The 22337-nt window shown below is 43.6% G+C and overlaps 1 protein-coding gene across 4 annotated transcripts in view; it reads left to right on the forward strand.

Moving 5' to 3' along the window:
- DENND6B (DENN domain containing 6B) overlaps window positions 1–22337 on the forward strand; it is a 107364-nt gene that overhangs the window by 24711 nt on the left and 60316 nt on the right. For all 4 annotated transcript variants that reach the window (XM_056573062.1, XM_056573061.1, XM_056573059.1 and 1 more), the window contains 4 exons: window positions 2040–2149; window positions 4161–4241; window positions 10071–10176; window positions 17504–17583. In XM_056573062.1, the coding sequence (XP_056429037.1) occupies window positions 2072–2149; window positions 4161–4241; window positions 10071–10176; window positions 17504–17583 (345 nt within the window). In that variant the 5' untranslated portion in view covers window positions 2040–2071. The remainder of the gene's footprint in view (window positions 1–2039; window positions 2150–4160; window positions 4242–10070; window positions 10177–17503; window positions 17584–22337) is intronic.

Below are 22337 nucleotides of genomic sequence, written 5' to 3' on the forward strand. Positions count from 1 at the left end.
AGGCAGACAGTTCCCCCACATTAGGCAGACAGAGTTCCCCCACATTAGGCAGGCAGTGTTCCCCCACATTAGGCAGGCAGTGTTCCCCCACATTAGGCAGACAGAGTTCCCCCACATTAGACAGGCAGTGTTTCCCCACATTAGGCAGACACATTAGGCAGACAGAGTTCCCCCACATTAGGCAGGCAGTGTTCCCCCACATTAGGCAGGCAGTGTTCCCCCACATTATGTAGGCCAGTAGTCTTCAACCTGCGGACCTCCAGATGTTGCAAAACTACTGCTCCCAGCATGCTTTTTTGCAACATCTGGAGGTCCACAGGTTGAAGACGACTGATGTAGGCAGTGTTCCCCCACCGACATACAGCCTCCAGCCATATACAGTGTATGGCTGGAGGCTGTATGCCTGTGTACTGCCCACTTCAGTGCTCCGACCACCGCTCCGGCTATAGCAGTAGGTCTCGGGACCGGTGGTCGGAGCACCGAAGATGACGTGCCGTGCGTCACTTACCAAGCTGGCCAGCGCGCGTCTTCCTCCTTCTCTATCCTCCAGTCCTCGGCACCTTCATTTCCATGGGCGCACGCACGGGACATCAGTGACGTCCCGGTGTGTGGTATGTCCCGGAGGCCCTGCGTTTTTTAAACTTAACGTGGGGCCGCAGAGAGTTAATGGTGATGGGGGGAATTGCCCCGTCGCTACAGGACGGGCAAACACCGGCTCTGCTCGGGGCCCCGGGCCAGCTCGGGGCCCCAAGCAATTGCTTGGTTTGCCTGTCCTGTTGCGATCTCCCCCGCCAAACCCCCGGGACTGACTCACCGAACCCACTGTATACATATACGGCACTGGTCTTTTTCCTGGTGTGGGGATCGAAAACGTCACACTGCTGCTCAGCCTATCGCCAGCCGAGGCGGGACTTCACTGCGGCCAGTGATTGGCTGAGTGTAATATGACTCACCGACCATTGGCAACCAGGAAGAGGATCGCGGCGGAGGCCGGAGCTGGTTACCGGAATGGGTTTAGTGGAGAAAAAAAATTAATGCATGCACTATTTTTTTCTCTGCTAAACTCCAGTCATTCTGATGGAGTTGCCAACTGATCTCCGAATAGCGGATTCCGACAGCAGGCCTTTAATACTTTAGAAAATAGAAATAAATATATTTGGGTTGGATACCCCGTACTCCAAAGATGCACTACTATTAAAAATAATTATTGCAATATGTCTAACTGCCTCACCCCCTAGTTCTGACATCTGACATGCCTCCACCCACCTAGCTACTCTCCAGCACTAGCTCTCACCTGCCCTGGACACCCCCACAGTAACACTAATAGGGTATAACAAATAATTACATATAGATAGAGTTAACATATGTAAGGCAATTTTCGAAGCATAATAATACTGTATACCTCAATATAATAGTAACAAAGTTACCAAATAACACTAGTATATAAGAAGAAAATATTGCCTTCCCAAGTCTACCAAGACCAGAAATACCAAAAATACCACAGGAAACTTAATACTGCCATGATCTGGGTTAGGCCTCTTTCACACTGCCATTACTCCCCGTCACGAACGGCCATTAAAGTCTCTTTTTTTTTTTCCCTTTAACGACTGTTCTCGTGATGGGGAGCAATGGGCAACAACAGGTCCCAACCACTTCCATTTACTATTATGGGGGCTGTCGGGTGCCGTAGCTTTTTGTTGGGAATAGCAGGAAAAAAAGAAGGCGCAAGCAGTATATTTTCTCCCACTATTCTTCCCGGCTCCCCCGATGGCTGTCACACTGCCGTGTCCTAACGGCAGTATGAAAGAAGCCTTTTCTGGGTATTTTATTGGTGGGGATCTGACTCTCCGAGCTGTATGAAGGCGCTGCTGTGCCCAGGCTGAGCACTGCAGCCTCTTCATTGTTTACATGTGCTCATATTAACATATAGTGGCTGTGGTACGGTAGGTACTGCAACTAGGTCCCATTAAAGGACAGATCACATTATTCATACAAACTAAAGTAATGTTCTGCCACTTTTTATGATATTTCTTCTGCAGGTTGTCTGGGTGACACACAGTTTACATTTCGTATGCGTCGCTCAGCAGGACATAGAAATTCTCTTCATGATGTTGAGAAATATAATCTGGAAGCCCCTGTCACTCTGCAGGTAAGCTCACTTATTGACTTTACCCTGTCAGATATGATATTTGGCCTCTTGTAAACATACATTACACTATAAGTTCCCACATGTGATAGTTTATTTTTTTTACTTCAGGCTTTTGTTGCATTTTGATGAGCAAAATAGCTGTGTTGTACTGAGCGGTATAAAAGACATAGAAAGCTTGCAAACCCACTGTACGTCATTGGTGCCATTGAGAGAGGTTGTAGATGAATCAAAACACATGAATTATATCTAGCATGGATCGTAAAAAAAAAAAAAAAAAAAAGGAAACACATAATGCCAGTGGGAATAGAGCTTAAGAATGTTCTGTCTCTCTCAAATTGAAAAGATACTATGGAGGAGATTCATCAAACCTTGTGCAAAGGAACGATAGAGCAGAAGCAGCCAGAGTCAAGCGTTAATTTTTCAAGGGTCTTTTTAAAAATGAAAAAAAATCTATCTGATTGGTTGCTATGGTCAACTAATCTCCTGTTCTTTGATAAATCTTCCCTATGTTTCTTTAATGGGAATAAAAAAATGTTTAACAGCAACACAAAAGTAGTGCAAATGTAAACAAACTTTATTAACAAATCCATATGATAAAACCATTAAAAACAATATGGAAAAGGCACAGTGCACATAGCTGATAGATAGAAAGCAGTACTGGTATAATGACAAAATAAAGGTAAAGAACATCCACTTGTAAAAACACCACAAAAGACCTGAATGCAGGTGTGTAAAGGCTAATGCCAGATAGTGGATGATACAAAAGAATAGAAGGAATGGTCACCAATGCAGAGCCATGTACCACTTGCACTTACCCCAATGTACGTTTCATGCTAGTGCGCTTCGTCAGGGTGCCTCACATTCAGGTCTATTGTGATGTTTTTACATGTGGATGTTCTTTACCTTTATTTTGTCATTATACCAGTACTGCTTGCTATCTATCCAGCTATGTGCATTGTGCCTTTTCCACATTTTTTTAATGGATTTATCATATGGATTTGTTCATAAAGTTTGTATACATTTGCACTACTTTTGTGTTGCTGTTACAATTTTTTGGTGGGATCTTATATTAAGTGTCAGCAACAACTCTTTCTTACCTTGTTTGGTATTTAATGGGAATCTGTCAGCTTTATGTGCTGGTAAACAGCATTTTCTTTTTTTTAAACTGTAATTTTCTATTGAAAATGTTTGTTTTTCATACAATAAACAAAAGCGACAAGAATGAACAGCAAATAACATCACAAGAGGTCAGAGACCCCAAAACAGTCCATAGGTTACATTAAGGGTGCAGAAAAACCACAGCATATTGGGAAAGGTATACCATATCAGTTAGCAAACAGCATTTTCTGAAGTTGATGGTGGTTGTCATACTTGCCGTTTTATTTTTCAGTGAAGTGTCAAGGAGGTGGAGCCTAGCTACTCAAGTGCCACAGCCTGGCTCGCCTACTTGCTCTCCTTCACCTCTGATATCCTCCATGATTCATGTACAGTTCTCTTTACATCAGTCAAGGAGTGGCTGGGAGTTGAGCGAGTAAGAAAGCGAGCCAGGTGTGGTACTTAAGCAGCTTGGCTCCACCTTCTTGACACCTGGCTGAGAAATATAAAGGCAATTTTACAAGTCTGGCACCACAATTAGCTCCAGGAAAAGTACAGTTTGGTACAACTAGACAATGGTGTCTGCAGCTCTTAGCAGCAAATAAAGCTGACAGATTACACACAATTGCCGATCTGCAGTTGAAAAATGTGGATTTTACAAAGCAGTCAAATATACATAAGAATTGCCTTGTAAAATCAACAGTTGCTGATCCACAGTTGAGGACTTTACAACTTCAGATCCACAGCTGCAGATTTTACAACTTCAGACCCGCAGCGGATCCTATATGTGTGAAAGAACATGTAATTATAAATTGTACACTCAAGCCTATAGTAGTGAATACCATGAATACATTTTTTGCATTTATCTACTCTATTTATGTATTAACATATGTACTGTTTGCTGTTGTCATTACAGAGGGATACTGCCCATTATTTTGGGTATGTATATTTCCGACAGGTGAGAGACAGTTCTGTGAAGAGAGGATACTTTCAGAAGGTGAGGAGTTAGATTTTGTATGAAATGATTTGGCACATAGGTGTTAACAACACTGAGATGAATATAATACAAGTTTCTTTTTGAATTTCTTTTCTGTCTGACACCTCTGTCCATGTCAGGAACTGTCTGGAGCAGGAGCAAATCTCCATAGCAAATTTCTCCTGCTCCTGACAGTTCCTGACATGGACAGAGGTGTCAGCAGAGAGCACTGTGGTCAGACTGAAAAGAAATTCAAAAAGAAAAGAACTTCCTCTGTAGTATACAGCAGCTGATAAGTACTGGAAGGATTAAGATTTTTAAATAGAAGTTATTTACAAATCTGTTAAACTTTCTGGCACCAGTTGATTTCCACCAGAGTACCCCTTTAACTTTGTTCAACCAATAAAGTAAATCGCAAAAGCTATTTATATTTAGTAACATGAGTAGTTTATTTAGCTTCTATAAGAAAGAAAATCTTCTATTGTAAGAGCCCTATTATATTCTAGTTAGCATGTCTGGTTTATTAGACTTGAGGCGGATTAATATGGCAGCAATGAAGGCACCTTTCCTGCCAAACTGCAGTGGATGTGGACATGTAATCTGCCTTGGTGTTAAAGGGGCAAGCAAGCCTTTTTTTTATGAATCCTATATGCCTGAGCTGCAACCAATAAAAAAAAAATTAACTTTAACTTACCTTCTGCTGCTTCCCTGGTGTCGCCGATATCGATCTCCTGTCCTCCGGCCCTGGTCTTCTTTCTGGTTTTGGGGCCCGACAAATAACACTGTGCTCAGTTAATCACCGGCTGCAGTGATGTCCCTCCTCAGCTGGGGATCGGTTGAGCGGCAGTGTCATATAACAGGCTCAGCCTTCTTTCTAGTGCCCCAGTGCTGCATGGAAAAATCCCTTTAAGCTTACCTGCACACTAAACTACCTTTCCCAGTATAATTGAATGCTTGTCATGTTTGCCATAGCAGAGCAACAGTCAACAACCATGCACTCTCACTAGGGATCGACCGATTATCTTGCCGATAATGCCGATAAGCGGCCCGGACATCCCCGTGTCCCAAAAGATGTTTTTGGGACACAGGGATTCCACCGTCAACGCTCTGCGGCCCAAGTTTGGCCAGCATGGTAAGTGACCAGCGGCACATCAGCTTCGGTGCTCAGACCACCGCTCCTCCGGTCCCGGGACCTACTGCTATGGCGTGACCGGAGGAGTGGTGGTCAGAGCACTGAAGTGGGGCAGTACACATCCATACAGCCTCCAGCCATACACTGTATATGACTGGAGGCTGTATGTCTGTGGGGGAACGTACTGCACCTAATGTGGGGAACTATACTGCCTACCTAATGTGGGGAACTATACTGCCAACCTAATGTGGGGAACTATACTGCCAACATTAAGTGGGGAACTATACTGCCAACCTAATGTGGGGGGGACCTATACTGCTAGGCTAATGTGGGGAACTATACTGCCAACCTAATGTGGGGAACTGTACTGCCAACCTAATGTAGGGAACTCTACTGCACCTAATGTGGGGAACTATACTGCCAACCTAATGTGGGGAACTAGACTGCCAACCTAATGTAAGGGAACTATACTGCCAACCTAATGTGGGGAACTATACTGCCAACCTAATGTAAGGGAACTATACTGCCAACCTAATGTAAGGGAACTATACTGCCAACCTAATGTGGAGAACTATACTGCCAACCTAATGTGGGGAACTATGCTACCAACCTAATGTGGTTAACTATACTGCCAACCTAACGTGGGGAACTATACTGCCAACCTAATGTGGGGAACTACAGTGGGGATCAAAAATTTGGGCACCCCAGGTAAAAATTTGTATTAATGTGCATAAAGAAGCCAAGGAAAGATGGAAAAATCTCCAAAAGGCATCAAATTACAGATTAGACATTCTTATAATATGTCAACAAAAGTTAGATTTTATTTCCATCATTTACATTTTCAAAATAACAGAAAACAAAAAATGGCATCTGCAAAAGTTTGGGCACCCTGCAGAGTTAATATTTTGTACTGCCCCCTTTGGCAAGTATCACAGCTTGTAAATGCTTTTTGTAGGTATCTTTGCCCATTCTTCCTTACAAAAGTCTTCCAGTTCTTTGAGATTTCTGGGCTGTCTGTCACGCACTGCTCTTTTAAGGTCTATCCATAGATTTTAAATTATGTTGAGGTCAGGAGATTGTGAAGGCCATGGCAAAACCTTCAGTTTACGCCTCTTGATGTAATCCCCTGTGGATTTCAAGGTGTGTTTAGGATCATTATCTATTTGTAGAAGCCATCTTCTCTTTAACTTCAGCTTTTTCACAGATGGCATCAAGTTAGCATCCAAAATTTGCTGAAATTTTATTGAATCCATTTTTCCTTCTACTCGTGAGATGTTCCCTGTTCCACTGGCTGCAATAAAACCCCAAAGCATGATTGATCCACCCCCATTCTTAACAGTTGGACAGAGGTTCTTTTCATTAAATTCTGTTCCCCTTCTTCTCCAAATGTACCTTTGCTCATTCCGGCCAAAAAGTTCAATTTTAACCTCATCGGTCCACAGAACTTGTTTACAAAATGCATCAGGCTTGTCTATATGTTCATTTGCAGAGTTCAAACACTGATTTTTGCGGTGAGGACGTAGAAGAGGCTTTCTTCTGATGACTCTTCCATGAAGACCATATTTATACAAGTATCTCTTTATAGTGGAATAGTGTACCACAACTCCAGTGTCTGCAAGATCTTTCTGGAGGGATTGTGCAGTCAAACGTGGGTTTTGAATTGTTTTTCTCACAATCCTGCAAGCTGTTCTGTCTGATATTTTTCTTGGTCTTCCAGATCTTGCTTTAACTTCCACTGTTCCTGATGACTGCCATTTCTTAATTACATTCCAAACAGAGGATATTGACATCTGAAAACGTTTTGCTTTCTTATAGCCTTCTCCAGCTTTGTGAGCGTCAACTATTTTCAGTTTCAGATTTCTAGACAACTGCTCAGGAGAACCCCTGGTGCTGATTGTTGGGGCAAGGTCAGATGAGTCTGGGCATTTAAAACCTTTGAGATTGACATCACCTGTTCTTCCCAGATGATGATTGAGAACAATCCATGACACTGGCAGGTCTCAGCTTTGTAAAGGGTGCAGTGCATGCTATAAATTCTGCAGGGTGCCCAAACTTTTGCAGATGCCATTTTTTTTGTTTTCAGTTATTTTGAAAGCGTAAATGATGGAAATAAAATCGAACTTTAGTTGACATATTATAAGAATGTCTAATCTGTAATTTGATGCCTTTTGGAGATTTTTCCATCTTTCCTTATGCACATTAATACAAATTTTTACCTGGGGTGACCAAACTTTTGATCCCCACTGTATACTTCCAACCTAATGTGGGGCTATCGGCCTGAAAGTTCACAGGTTATCGGTATCGGCTCTAAATAATCAATATCCCTAACTCTCACCATGTAAGCTAAGTGTATGGATGGAACAACTGCACGTGTTTGGTAGGTGGTGGATTGAGTATAATGTATATTAGCATGCTAGGGATACTCGGCTGGCTGTCAGTTTGTGGTGCCAGGAGTGTGGTATAAATGTGTATAAGTAGTGATCTATGTGTATAAGTAGTGAGCGGTTATCTGTATCAAAGCCCCAGAAAAGAACCCTCAAAAGCCAGTATTTTGGATAACCACTTTAAATGTTATTTAAGTATTGCAGGTCGAAAGAACACAGGTTACAGTTCAGATGTCACAGACAAAGTTGCAGTAATTTGGTGACGCTGAAGAAGTTGAGCTTAGTGAGCAGGCACAGTCACCTGCTGAAGTACCTCTAGTTACTTAGACTCTAAACTTTATGCTCACTTGGTACAAATTTTGCGTGCTCTGACTGGACTGGGGCTGACTAAAGACAATTTAATTACAGGACTTTTATACTTGACTGGGTACTTAGCTGATTGGGTTCCTGTAGAAGTGCTTACCACCAAGATCTTAACAGGGGCAGTCTGTGAAAACTTGAAAGGTTCCTCTCCCTCACCTACATTTCCCTGGGCGTAGCTGAGACTCCACTTACTTGAGGGCATCCGGCAGAGCATCCCCAGACGTTAGTCCATCACAGGGATAGATATGGCACTGAGTATTGCCTGTACCCTAATCCAGTAGCTATAGGGCCTGTCATACTTTCTCTATTCCCTAAAGCGCCATATGGGTTGTGGTTGCACCTCGGTAGGGGGATCCATCTGTAAGAACTTCCGCTAGGTCTGGGACTAGATCAGGGGGTCTCAAACTCGTGGCTCTCCAGATGTTGCAAAATTTCAACTCCCAGCATTCCTGACAGCCGTTAGCTGCAGCAAATGGTTGTCTGGACATGTCCAGGTATGCTGGGAGCTGAAGTTTTGCAACATCTGGAGGGCCACCAGTGTCAGACCCCTGGACTAGATGGTCTTTGTCGGGGCCTACCCTCATTGAAGGTATGAGGACAGGAGATTGGAAATCTCCGGGCCGGCACTGCAGCGTTCTTGGAGCTTTTGTGTTTGTGATGTCACACAACGCCCCCTCCATTCATGTCTAAAAATGAATGGAATGGAGGGGGCGTGACGGATGTAGTCACCTCCTTTGGATAAGATGTTTAGGGGTGGAGTACCCCTTTAAGGTGTGGGGAACTTCAGACTACAGGTGTGTTCTGACCTCCAGCAAAACCCAGACTTACTAAACAATTTATGTCTCCTCCTAGTCCCAGGGGACTAGAGTGGAGGCAACACTGACTTCCCCTGATTGGCTTCATGGAGACATGTGGCTATCCACCAGAACTTCACAATAGAAAACAGTTATCCCTTGCATAGCAGTTAAAGGCACAGTAGAATGGAAGCGCTGAAAAACAGAATAACTGTAATGGAGCTGGATGTGGATCCTCTAACCTGTGTGGCTGATTACTCGGACCGTATCAGGGAGCGGAGTCTAAGGTGCCGCTGGTCTTCACCAGAGCCGGCCGCAAGGCAGGATAGGCTTGCTGCGGCAGGCGACACCCAGGTCGCTACCCCCGACACGGCTCGACCACACAGGTAGCTGGGCTAGGCGAGTTCAAGATTATTAGCATACTTGCTTGAATGGTTAAAGAGTGGAATAGAGGAGGACATGGCTAATAACAAAAGACAGGTAGGATAAGGGGAACTTACTGTAGCAGAGCATTATTTAACATACAAAGCAAAATTTGTATTTACAATATATTTTACATCGTTCTTGCAGATAAAATGATTCTATTGTTGGGAATACCCTTCAGGTCTTTGAGACTGATCCTTCTAAGTCTATGTTCACACTACGTTTGTAGTGTACGGGTGCTGTATCCGGTTGGGAGGAGCGAAAACAGTCCACTCCCGTACCCCGGAACCCCATTCATTTCAATGAGCTGACCGGAGTCAAACGTTGACTCTGGTCGGCTCATTTTTGCCCCATATACGGTTTACCCACCGGAACTAGAACCGTGGTATACCACGGATTTAGGTCGGGTTAGAGAACCGTATATGGGGCAAAAATGAGCCAACCGGAGCCAGCGCTTGACTCCGGTCGGCTCATTGAAATGAATGGGGTTCCGGCCGGATCCGGGAGCGGACTGTTTTCGCTCCTCCCAACTGGATACGGCACCCGTACACTACAAACATAATGTGAACCGGCCCTAGAAAAGAGAATTGTTTATAAACGAACCTTTTGGGTTACATTTAGATGTGCAAGTCCATAGTCCTTTTAACCATCTCATATTGCTAAATAATCTAGTTGTGCACTGGGTACCATGTCTTTTTTTACATACAATCTGTACCTGTCTGACTGAATACATATTTGTCTGCTTTCTTTTCAGTCTCTAGTTCTTCTCTCCAGTTTACCTTACACCAACTTGTTTCACACACTGCTGCAACTCATAGCACCAGAATATTTTAACAAATTGGAGCCCTGTCTTGAAGCTGGTAAGAGTGTGAATACAGAAATGTAATGGGATTAACCGAGACGTTTGTTATTTTAGTGTCCTGAGTAAAGTCATGTGTCTCTTTTCTGGTACCTTTATGGAAACAAATATTTGTCATGAAATAGTAATTTTTTTTTTATGTAGCCATTATTCTGGTAGAACCCTGACTGTAAATGTATACAGACAAACAAAACTCATTAATAAAGTTTTTCTTTTCATACTAGCTCTGAGCAGTTTAAATATTCTCTTATATTTAGTTTTTTTTAACATTTCATGAAGGTTGATGGAGTGGTGGGCTACATCATAGTCAAAATGGTTAAATGTGCCAAGTCTAATTTTCCAAAGGTAACTGCAACAAGCACAGATAGCGATGAGATTCTGCCAATTAACTCCTTAAGGGTACGGTCACACATACAGGATCCTGTGCAGATTTGATGCGCAGGATTTGTAACTGCAGATTAGAACCTGTGCTCAATCATTTAGTTTTCATTGAAATCTGCAGCAAAAAATCCTGTGCATCAAATCCTGCACATCAAATCTGCGTACGTGTGAACACACCCTAAAGGAGATATGCAGGATTGAAAAACTTATCCCCAATCCTAATGATAGGGGATAAGTTTTAGATTGCGGGGGGTCCAACCACTGGGACCCCCCGCGATCTCCCATACGTGGCCCCAGCTCTCCGGCCAGAGAGCGAGTGTCAACCACCGCACTAAGCGGCGGCCGACACGCCCCCTCAATACAGCGCTATGGCAGAGCCGGAGATTGCCGAAGGCCGCACTTCAGCTCTGCCATAGAGTTGTATTGAGGGGGCGTGTCAGTCGCCACTTCCTGCGGTGGTCGACACACACCCTTTGTGCGGGCTGCCGGGGTGCCCCGTAAGGGAGATTGGGGGTCTCAACGGGTCAAACCCCCCGCGATCTAAAACCTATCCTCTATCCTTAGAATAGGGGATAAGTTTTTCAATCCTGGATATCTCCTTTAAGGACACAGACCATTTTTGCCTTGAGGACACAGCCAATTTTCATTTTAGTCATTTTTACTTCCTCTTATTTTAAGAGGCACCACATGTTAAAAATGACGTTCTTTAGTCTGTTAGTCAATACTATTCTATTAAAACAATACCCAATTTATATAGTTTTTCTGTTATTGTACTACTTTTAAAAAGGCTAACTTTTTTTAACAAAATTGTTATGCATAAAAATGTCCTTTTCTGACCCCTATAACTTTTTATTTTTCCGTATATATGGAAGTATGAGGGCGTTTTGTGTGGTGATCTGTAGTTTTTATTAGTACCATTTATGTTTTGAGTTGACTTTTTGGTTTTCTGATATATGATAAGATTAAAAATTAATATTTTTAATGTTTGGTATTGTTTTTTACATGTATGCCATTTACCGTGCGGGTTGTAAACATTATATTTTAATTGTTCTGACAATTGCACACAGTGTCTGAAGTGTTAATGACAGGCAGCAGCAGGATCGCTACACGTTATTAGCGGTGAGTTTCTGGCTACTGACAGTAGCCGACATTTACTGCTCTGAAGCAAGCGCTGCTCTGAAATTTAAGCCCTGCGTCCTTAAAGTGGTACTCTGCCCCTAGACATCTTATCCCCTATTCAAAGGATAGGGGATAAGATGTCTGATCTCTCCTGCAGCACCCCCTGTCATCTGCAGCCACGCCCCCTCCCATAGACTTGCATTGAGGGGGCGGGGCAGGATGTGACATCACAAGGGGTTGGGGTGACATCACAAGTCTCCGCCCCCTTCATCGCCAGTCATCAGGGACCTCCGCAATTAGACATCTTATCCCCTATCCTTTGGATAGGGGATAAGATATCTAGGGGTGGAGTACCCCTTTAGCAGGTTAACTATTGGGTATGCTGGCAGCCTGACAAAACCTTAAAATATACCTCAGGAATTGCCTGTTGCATTTTAACATGCCCAGTCCTTGTTCTCCAAGAAAATAAGCAAAGTTCTGACAGCAATTTTCCACTCTTGATACAATAATTTTGCGTCTATGTTATTCCTTGTAGCTAAAATTGGAAAATATGATCTAAACTTCACCTGAATACAGCACATTGAATATGGACAGGCAAATTTGCCCCCTTTAGCTTTGGCCAAACATCTTGTCCCACTTTGTATGGCTGTGACTACATGTACAGTATTTGGGTGCTTACGTTGCAACACATTTGCACCATAGTCAATCTATAAAGAGTGACCTGTTTGTGGAGTATGAAGGGCTGTATAAGCACTCACACCCTACATTCTGGTGTTCATCATCTTCTAATAAGGCAGAATTCACATAACAATAAGTCAGCATTAGGGTATAAGGCAGCTGGCTCCAGCAGGAGAATTTTAAACACTGCTGCTGTTGTATCCTCACCATGCCACACCTCATTCATTTCAATGAGCCAGAAGGAGTCAGCTAGTGACTCCGGTCGGCTCATTATTATACTGTATCAGGTTTTGTTGCAGGACTGAAACCGCAGCAGACCATGGGTTTCAGTCTGGCAACAAAAAATGAGAACGATCCAAAAATGACTCAACTGGAGTCACTACCTGACTCGTGGAAATGAATTGGGTTTGGCACGGGTCTGACGGGGTATCCCCAAATCTTGATGTGAAGGCAACCTAAATAGAAACCTAGTCTCCTTCTATTTCTAGGGGACACAGTGGGATTGATCTATAAAAGTTGGAGTAAGGAAAAAAGTGGAGAAGTTGCCTATAGACAAAAGATTCTAACTGCATTTGGCAACTACTCGACTTCTCCTGAAAAAAAACAAAGCCCAAAGCAACCAATCAGAGTGCTGTTCATTTTTGAAAAGGACTCTGAAAAATGAAAGAAGCGATCTGATTGGTTGCTATGGGCAACTCAGCAACTTTTCCTCTGGACATGTTTTGATAAATCTCCCCCTATTTGTATATGGTAAAAGTATGTTAAACACAGACGTTTGCAGCAGCCCTTTATATTTGATCACAAAAGTAAAATTGAGATTCTTAGCTCATTTTTTGGTCAAAACATGTCTCCCATCCACGATTTGGATGTGGCGTCATTTCGGATGGGATCCCAACACGCTCACAAGGACGCATATGGAGTAAGATAAAATGGCGTAGCTGGAGCGGTCAGCTCTCTGCTCCACCATTCATTCATAGGAAAAAAAATGACTGATCATAGAAGATGCCCCCTTTGAGTCACTGGATTTAAAGGGGTTATCCAGAAAAAACTTTTATATATCAACTGGCTCCAGAAAATTAAACAGATTTGTAAATTAATTCTATTAAAAAATCTTAATCCTTTCAGTACTTATGAGCTGCTGACGTTGAGCTGTTCTTTTCTGTCTAAGTGCTCTCTGATGACACCTGTCTCGGGAACTGTCCAGAGTAGAAGCAAATCCACATAGAAAACCTCTTCTACTCTGTGCAGTTCCCGAGACAAGCAGAGATGTCAGCAGATAGCACTGTTGCCAGACAGAAAAGAACAATTCAGCTTCAGCGCTTGATAATTATGGTAAGGATTAACATTTTTTAATAGAAGTAATTTACAAATCTGTTTAATTTTCTGGAGCCAGTTGATATAAAAAAAAAAGTTTTTTCCTGGAATACCCTTTAACTGTAATCCCTTAGATGGGCTATATTATTCTAGTCACCACTTTTGTGCATTGTATGGGAGTAATATTGGATTTCTTATATCTCACCCAGCTTTCCCTGGATGAGATATACACTTCCGTAAACCTGGTAGCTACACCTGACAGGTACCTTGGGGAAATGTAGCTATCTCCGACCAGCATTCCTGTCTCTGTCAATTTTTTTTCCTTTTTGCAAACATCCAATTTATTTTGAAGTCACTATAATTTAGCTTTTGTAACTAAACAAAAATTATCAGTTATGTTTATTAAAACAATATTTTGATCTAGTTATGTTGTAGGACAAGAATCATTTTCTCATTAATAGTACCGTATATACTCGAGTATAAGCCGACCTGAATTTAAGCTGAGGACCCTAATTTCACGACAGAAACCCAGGAAAAGTTATTGACTCGACTATAAGCCTAGGGTGGGAAATACATCATCCCCCCATGTCATCATCCAGGCCCCCGTCATCATCCAGACCCCTGTCATCATCCAGACCCCGTCATCATCCACCCCCCCCCTTTCATCTCACCGCCTGTCAATCCCTTCAGCCATCGGCTGTCTGGGCATGCTGGGAGTTGTAGTTTTGAAACCTCTGGAGGTCCGCAGGTTGAAGACCACTGCGGCCTTCGTCATCATCCAGACCCCCCCCCCCCCCCTTTAGCTTTCTACTCACCTCCCCTCGGTGGGAAAGAAGGGTGAGCTGGTCCGGGCTATCTATGCTGCAGGGACGGTCCAGTGGGGAGGGTTAGTCGTACCGGGCTGTCCATTTTCACCGGGGGCCCTCTTCTCCGCACTCCGGGCCTGCCCCGGACTAGTGACGTTGCCTTGACGACGACGCACAGGCAACGTCGTCATCAAGGCAACGTCACTAGTCCGGGGCAGGCCCGGAGCACGGAGAAGAGGGCCCCCCCAGTACGACTAACCCTCCCCACCGGACGGTCCCTGCAGCATATATGGGCCGGACCAGCTCACCCTTCTTTCCCACCGAGGGGAGGTGAGTAGAAAACTAAAGGCGGGGGGGGTCTGGATGATGACGAAGGCCGCAGTGGTCTTCAACCTGTGGACCTCCAGAAGTTTCAAAACTACAACTCCCAGCATGCCCGGACAGCCATCGGCATGCTGGGAGTTGTAGTTTTGCAACATCTGGAGGTCCGCAGGTTGAAGACCACTGAGAAGGGATTGACAGGCAGAGAGTTCACTCGAGTATAAGCCGAGGGGGGCATTTTCAGCATGAAAAATCGTGCTGAAAAACTCAGCTTATACTCGAGTATATGCGGTAAGTTGCTGGACTAAAAATAACATTGATGTTGTAGTGACATTATATCATATTGACATGTGTACTAGGATATCTGGATGGGTTGGATGAGGATGGTGGCTTATACGTTGTTATTAGTAGGATTTTGTACCAAGCTCGTAAGTTGATTGCACAGCAATGGTTGCGGGTTTCCCCACCTACTATATCCGAATTGACTGTAAAATTAAATGATATTAGACTGGAAAATGGTTTATATCTTAAGAGAAAAATCATGCGTAAATTTGAGTCTGTATGGGGCCCATGGATTGAAACCCCTGGGTATGTTGTTCATTGTCTAATCCTGTTCTCTGTGTCCGGGTTACGTATGCCTCTTGTTGTTGCCCCCTCTTTTGCGCTACTAGACATTGTACTTTCTCTCATACTTTCTCTCATACATAAAGCTCATACAGTACAGTAACCCCCCGACATGCGAGGGCCCCGACATATGATCAAATCGACATACGATGGCCTCTCAGAGGCCATCGCATGTCGATATCAGCATCGACATACGATGCTTTTATATGTCGGGGCCATCGCATTAACTGCTATCTGACAGCTCAAAATGCTTAAGCTGCTGTCGGATAGCAGTTTAAGCATCCCGGACAGGTTTGCTTACCTATCCCCGCTGCTCCGGGTCCACTTCGGGATCCTCCGGCGTCTTCTGTATCTTCTCCAGGGTCCGGGCCTCGCTTTCCGGCGTCGTTATTACGTCGCTACGCACGCCGTGCCGACGCAGCAGCGTTATAATGTCACCAGAAAGCGAGGCCCGGACCCTGCAGAAGATGCGGAAGAAGCCGGAGGATCCCGAAGAAGACGCCGGAGCAACGGGACAGCATCAGGAGCGGTGAGGACGCGGTCCGGAGTGGCGGGGACAGGTGAGTATAACTTCCTATACTTTACATTGCACGAATCTCTCAACATACGATGGATTTGACAAACGATGGGTCGTTTGGAACGAACTACCATCGTATGTTGAGGGACCACTGTATATCTGATTATGTTTTTTTCCTTGAATATGGCTCACCCTTGTGGGATGATTCATTGTATTGTCTTTTTTCCAACGAAGCCAACAGCGGGGGACAGGGAGAGTGAGCCCTAAACTGACCCTAAAAACACTCTCTCTCCCTGCCTACTTGCTCATCCATCCATGTTATGGATCAACAACTTGGAGCCGGTCCCTCCCTGCGCTACAGTGCAGTGGCGTAAAAACAAATAATAAGCATAGTCGGTCATAGGCCAGAAACAGGAGAACTACTAGACAACCAGATATACCAGACAAGATACAAATACTAACAGGGCAGAATATAGTGTATTAACAAACAGTTCATAAACCAGATATCAGATAAACGGCAGACATGATGAAATGAGCACGACTTGGAATGGTACAGAAATACAGCAGAATCCACGAAATACAGGGGATGGGTGGAAGAACTGAGAGCTGAAACACAAACTGATCAGGTAACATAGGACACTGTTCACACTGGGACACAGAAAAAACAAACAGGACACTCCACTCCACAAAAGGAGTAGCCATTATAATAAAGCCAAATAGACTACTGGCCAGCAGGCACACTCCACTGTGTGATCAGGATGCTGACCCAGTAGGAAACAGAAATATAATACATTAAACTTCATAAACATGGATACAAGAAAACCAAACTCTACAGCGTAGAGGAACTCAGGTCAGGATACTAGACAGGATATTGCTCAAGATACAAAACAGGATATATTTCAAAACCATACTCCACAAAGAGGAGGAGCAGGACAGGATTCTACAGTGTGAACACAAACCAAGCAGAACAGACATACATCCTAAAACCGACAAATGTAACAGACTAAAAACTACAATGTGCATGCTATTTAACCATGGTTAAAACCCAGATAAAATCACAAGATAAATACAAGGTAAATGCTGAAGCAGAAATAGTAGCATTATAGCACAAACAGACAATGAGTATTGCACTAACAACTTCATAGCATCGTGTATGCACAAACAGACATCATAGTAGCAACAGGTCAATCACCAGCTCAGAACCTAGACTGAGCTGGAGATATATAGACACACCCGCACTGCCATTGGGTGAAAGGTTAAGAGCTTTAACTATTCCCCAGCCGGGGAGCATCAAAGTTTTCAGCCACAACCTAAATCTAATGGCCGTATCTGAACATAAACCAAGTCAGACATCACTAGCTGTTCTTTTTTTCCCCTGCTGTGAAGGACGGACACGGGGGTTGTTTATATGTGAGTGGGGTGGGTTTTATGGGTTTATATTTATTTTATTTCTTTTGTTTTTGTATGCTGTATGTTTTATAAAATGTTTAATAAAAAAATTCTGATTTAAAAAGAAAAATATTATGTTCATTTAGGATATGACAAATACCATATTTTCTTATTTACAGTTTGTAATCAGATTGATCGATGGCCGTTTCCTGAGCCAGGACTTTCATTGTCATTGCCAATCATGGGAATTGTCTTGCAGGTACTAAGTTAAAAAGCTATCTACAACCCAACCTGTATGGTATACTATTGTGTGATCTCAGTTTTTATCCTATTTGCCTCTGGGAGCACTTTCTCTGTAAGAAGGCAATTTATTCAATTTGCTCAATTTGTTCTAAAGATTAGTTATGGTATAAGGGAACTGGAACCATAGCTCACAATGAAGAGTATAAAACTGAGGCAAAACAAATTGCTAATGCTGTTATAGTATCAAAGGGGAAGAAATGGCCAAATCTTTAACCCCTTAAGGACACAGCCCATTTTCACCTCTAGGACGCAGCCCTTTTTTGCACATCTGACCACTGTCACTTTAAACATTAATAACTCTGGAATGCTTTTACTTATCAATCTGATTCCGAGATTGTTTTTTCGTGACATATTCTACTTTAACATAGTGGTAAATTTTTGTGGTAACTTGCATCCTTTCTTGGTGAAAAATCCCAAAATTTGATGAAAAAATTGAAAATTTTGCATTTTTCTAACTTTGAAGCTCTCTGTTTGTAAGGAAAATGGATATTCCAAATATATTTTTTTGGGGGTTCACATATACAATATGTCTACTTTATGTTTGCATCATAAAATTGACGTGTTTTTACTTTTGGAAGACACCAGAGGGCTTCAAAATTCAGCAGCAATTTTACAATTTTTCACAAAATTTTCAAACTCGCTATTTTTCATGGACCAGTTCAGGTTTGAAGTGGATTTGAAGGGTCTTCATATTAGAAATACCCCATAAATGACCCCATTACAAAAACTGCACCCCCCAAAGTATTCAAAATGACATTCAGTAAGTGTTTTAACCCTTTAGGTGTTTCACAGGAAAAGCAGCAAAGTGAAGGAGAAAATTAAAAATCTTCATTTTTTACACTTGCATGTTCTTGTAGACCCAATTTTTGAATTTTTACAAGGGGTAAAAGGATAAAATTTATACTTGAATTTGTAGCCCAATTTCTCTCGAGTAAGCACATGCCTCATATGTCTATGTAAATTGTTCGGCGGGCGCAGTAGAGGGCTCAGAAGCGAAGGAGCGACAAGGGGATTTTGGAGAGTACGTTTTTCTGAAATGTTTTTTTGGGGGCATGTTGCATTTAGGAAGCCCCTATGGTGCCAAAACAGCAAATAAAAAAAACATGGCATACCATTTTGGAAACTAGACCCCTTGAGGAACGTAAAAAGGAATTAAGTGAGCCTTAATACCCCACAGGTGTTTCATGACTTTTGCATATGTAAAAAAAAAAAAAAAAATTTTCACTAAAATGTGTGTTTCCCCCCAAATTTCACATTTTTGCAAGGGTTAATAGCAGAAAATACCCCCAAAAATTTGTAACCCCATCTCTTCTGAGTATGGAGGTACCCCATAAGTTGACCTGAAGTGCATTACGGGCGAACTACAATGCTCAGAAGAGAAGGAGTCATATTTGGCTTTTTGAGAGCAAATTTTGCTCGGGGGGCATGTCGCATTTAGGAAGCCCCTATGGTGCCAGGACAGCAAAAAAAAACGACATGGCATACCATTTTGGAAACTAGACTCCTTGAGGAACGTAACAAGGGATAATGTGAACCTTAATATCCCGCAGGTGTTTCACAACTTTTGCACATGTAAAAAAAATAAAAAAAATTTACCAAAAATGCTTGGTTTAGCAAAAATTTTACATTTTTAAAAAAGGTAATAGCAGAAAATACCCCCCAACATTTGAAGCCCAATTTCTCCCGATTCAGAAGACACCCAATATGGGGATGAAAAGTGCTCTGCTGGCGCACTACAGGTCTCAGAAGAGAAGGAGTCACATTTGGCTTTTTGGAAGCAAATTTTGCTCTGGGGGCATGCCGCATTTAGGAAGCACCTATGGTGCCAGGACAGAAAAAAAAAAACACATGGCATACCATTTAGGAAAGTAGACCCCTTGGGGAACGTAACAAGGGGTAAAGTGAACCTTAATACCCCACAGGTGTTTCACGACTTTTGCATATGTAAAAAAATATATATTTTTTTTACACTAAAATGCTTGTTTTCCCCCAAATTTTACATTTTTACAAGGGATAATAGCAGAAAATACCCCCCAAAATTTGTAACCCCATCTCTTCTGAGTATGGAAATACCCAATAAGTGGACGTGAAGTGCACTGGGGGCGAACTACAATGCTCAGAAGAGAAGGAGCATCATTGAGCTTTTGGAGAGAGAATTTGGCCATGTGCATTTCCAAAGCCCCCCGTGGTGCCAGAACAGTGGACCCCCCACATTTGACCCCATTTTTAAAACTACACCCCTCACGGAAGGTAATAAGGGGTGCAGGGAGAATTTACACCCCACTGGCATTTGACGGATCTTTGGAACAGTGGGCTGTGTAAATTAAAAATTTTATTTTTCATTTTCACAGACCCCTGTTTCAAAGATCTGTCAGACACCTGTGGGGTATTAAGGCTCACTATACCCCTTGTTACATTCCGTGAGGGGTGTAGTTTCCAAAATGGGGTCATATGTGGGTATTTATTGTTTTGCACTTATGTCAGAACCGCTGTAAAATCAGCCACCCCTGTGCAAATCACCAATTTAGACCTCAAATTTACATGGTGCACTCTCCCTTCTGAGCCTTGTTGTGCGTCCCCAGAACACTTTGCGCCCACATATGGGGTATCTCCGTACTCAGGAGAAATTGCGTTACAAATTTTGGAGGCTTTTTTTCTTTTACCGCTTGTGAAATTTTAAAGTATGGGGCAACACCAGTATGTTAGTGTACAAAAATGTTTTTTTTTTACACTAACATGCTGGTGTAGACCCCAACTTTACCTTTTCATAAGGGGTAAAAGGAGAAAAAGCCCCCCAAAATTTGTTAGGCAATTTCTCCCGAGTACGGCGATACCCCATATGTGGCCCTAAACTGTTGCCTTGAAATACGCCAGGGCTCCAAAGTGAGAGCGCCATGCGCATTTGAGGCCTAAATTAGGGATTTGCATGCTGGGAGTTTTTGTTTTGCAACAGCTGGAGGCTCCGTTTTGGAAACACTGCTGTAGGATACGTTTTTCATTTTTATTGGGGGGGAAGGGGTGGTGGTGGGGGGGGGGGCAGTGTACGTGTGTATATGTAGTGTTTTACTCTTTATTTTGTGTTAGCGTAGTGTAGTGTTTTTAGGTTACATTCACACTGACGGCGGATTACACTGAGTCTCCCGCTAGGAGTTTGAGCTGCGGCTGCTGCAGCTCAAACCTGAAGCAGGGAATTCACTGTAATCCGCCGCCAGTGTGAATGTAACCTGTACATTCACATGGGAGGGGGGGGGGGGGCAAAACTACAACTCCCAGCATGCACTGACAGAACGTGCATGCTGGGAGTTGTAGTTTTGCAACAGCTGGAGGCACACTGGTTGGAAAATACTGAGTTAGGTAATAGAACCTATTACCTAACTCGGTATTTCCCAACCAGTGTGCCTCCAGCTGTTGCAGAACTACAACTCTCAGCATGTACTGATTGCCAAAGAGAATGCTGGGAGATGTAGTTATGCAACAGCTGGATGCACGCAAGTACAACTCCCAGCATGCCGAGACAGCCATTTGCTGTTCCTGAATGCTGGGAGTTGTAGTTTTGCAAGATTTAGAGGGGTTCAGGCTGGAGATCACTGACAGTGGTCTCTAAACTGTGGCCCTCCAGATGTTGCAAAACTACAAATCTCAGCATGCTAAGACAGCAAACTGCTGTCTGAGCATGCTGGGAGTTGTAGTTTTGTAATATCTGGAGGGCTACAGTTTAGAGACCACTGTCAGTGATCTCTAGCCTGAACCCCTCTAAATCTTGCAAAACTACAACTCCCAGCATGCCAACACAGCAAACAGCTGTCAAGGCATGGTGGGAGTTGTAGTTTTGCAACATCTGGAGGGCGACAGTTTAGAGACCACTCTCTAAACTGTCGCCCTGCAGATGTTGCTAGGCAACAGACTATGGACACGCGGCGTCATACTCACCTCCACCGCCGCCGTGATCACAGCCGCCGCCGGGTAAGTGATCGCCGCCCCCGCCGCTACTACGCGGTTCCCCCCGCTGTGCCCGGACACCGATGGGTGGGCATAGCGGGGGGGAACCGAACTTTAACCCCCCCGCCCCCAGTCTGCTATTGGTCGGCCGCTCCGCCGATCAATAGCAGGGATAGGAGGGGTGGCAACCCTGCCACCTCACTCCTATCTCTTCAAGGGGGATCGAGGGTGTCTTGGACACCCCCGATCCCCCTTATTTTATCGCGGCGCCGCGATTGATGGGCAGGGGGAGAGCGCTCCCCCTGCAAACACCATAGATGCCGTGATCAGACTGATCACGGCATCTATGGGGTTAATGCTGCCGGGACCGGCGCGATCGCGGCCCCGGCAGCTGCGGTGGGACTCCGGCTGTGATTGACAGCTGAGTCCCACCCGCGATCTCCTGCGCTGCCCGCGGCAGAGCAGGAGATCGCTTGGACGTATGCATACGTCCATTTGCGCGAACGTGTAATTCGCCTGGACGTATGCATACGTCCAATAGCGGGAAGGGGTTAAAGCATGAAGGATCTTAAATATTTTATTGACAGAATGGAAAAATTGGTGTTATTACAAAAATGGGTAATGGATAAAATGCCTATTTCTATGGGCTTGAGGTGTTAGATTACCATTTCAGTAGCTACACATGCTTAGCATTTTTAGAAGATGCCCTTAAAATATGTTTTGACTGGGTATTACCTCTAGTTGCAAAAGTTTAACTTAAGTTGTACCTTA

This window comes from Hyla sarda, chromosome 4, assembly GCF_029499605.1.
Source record: "Hyla sarda isolate aHylSar1 chromosome 4, aHylSar1.hap1, whole genome shotgun sequence".
In the NCBI taxonomy this organism is placed as follows: Eukaryota; Metazoa; Chordata; class Amphibia; order Anura; family Hylidae; genus Hyla; species Hyla sarda.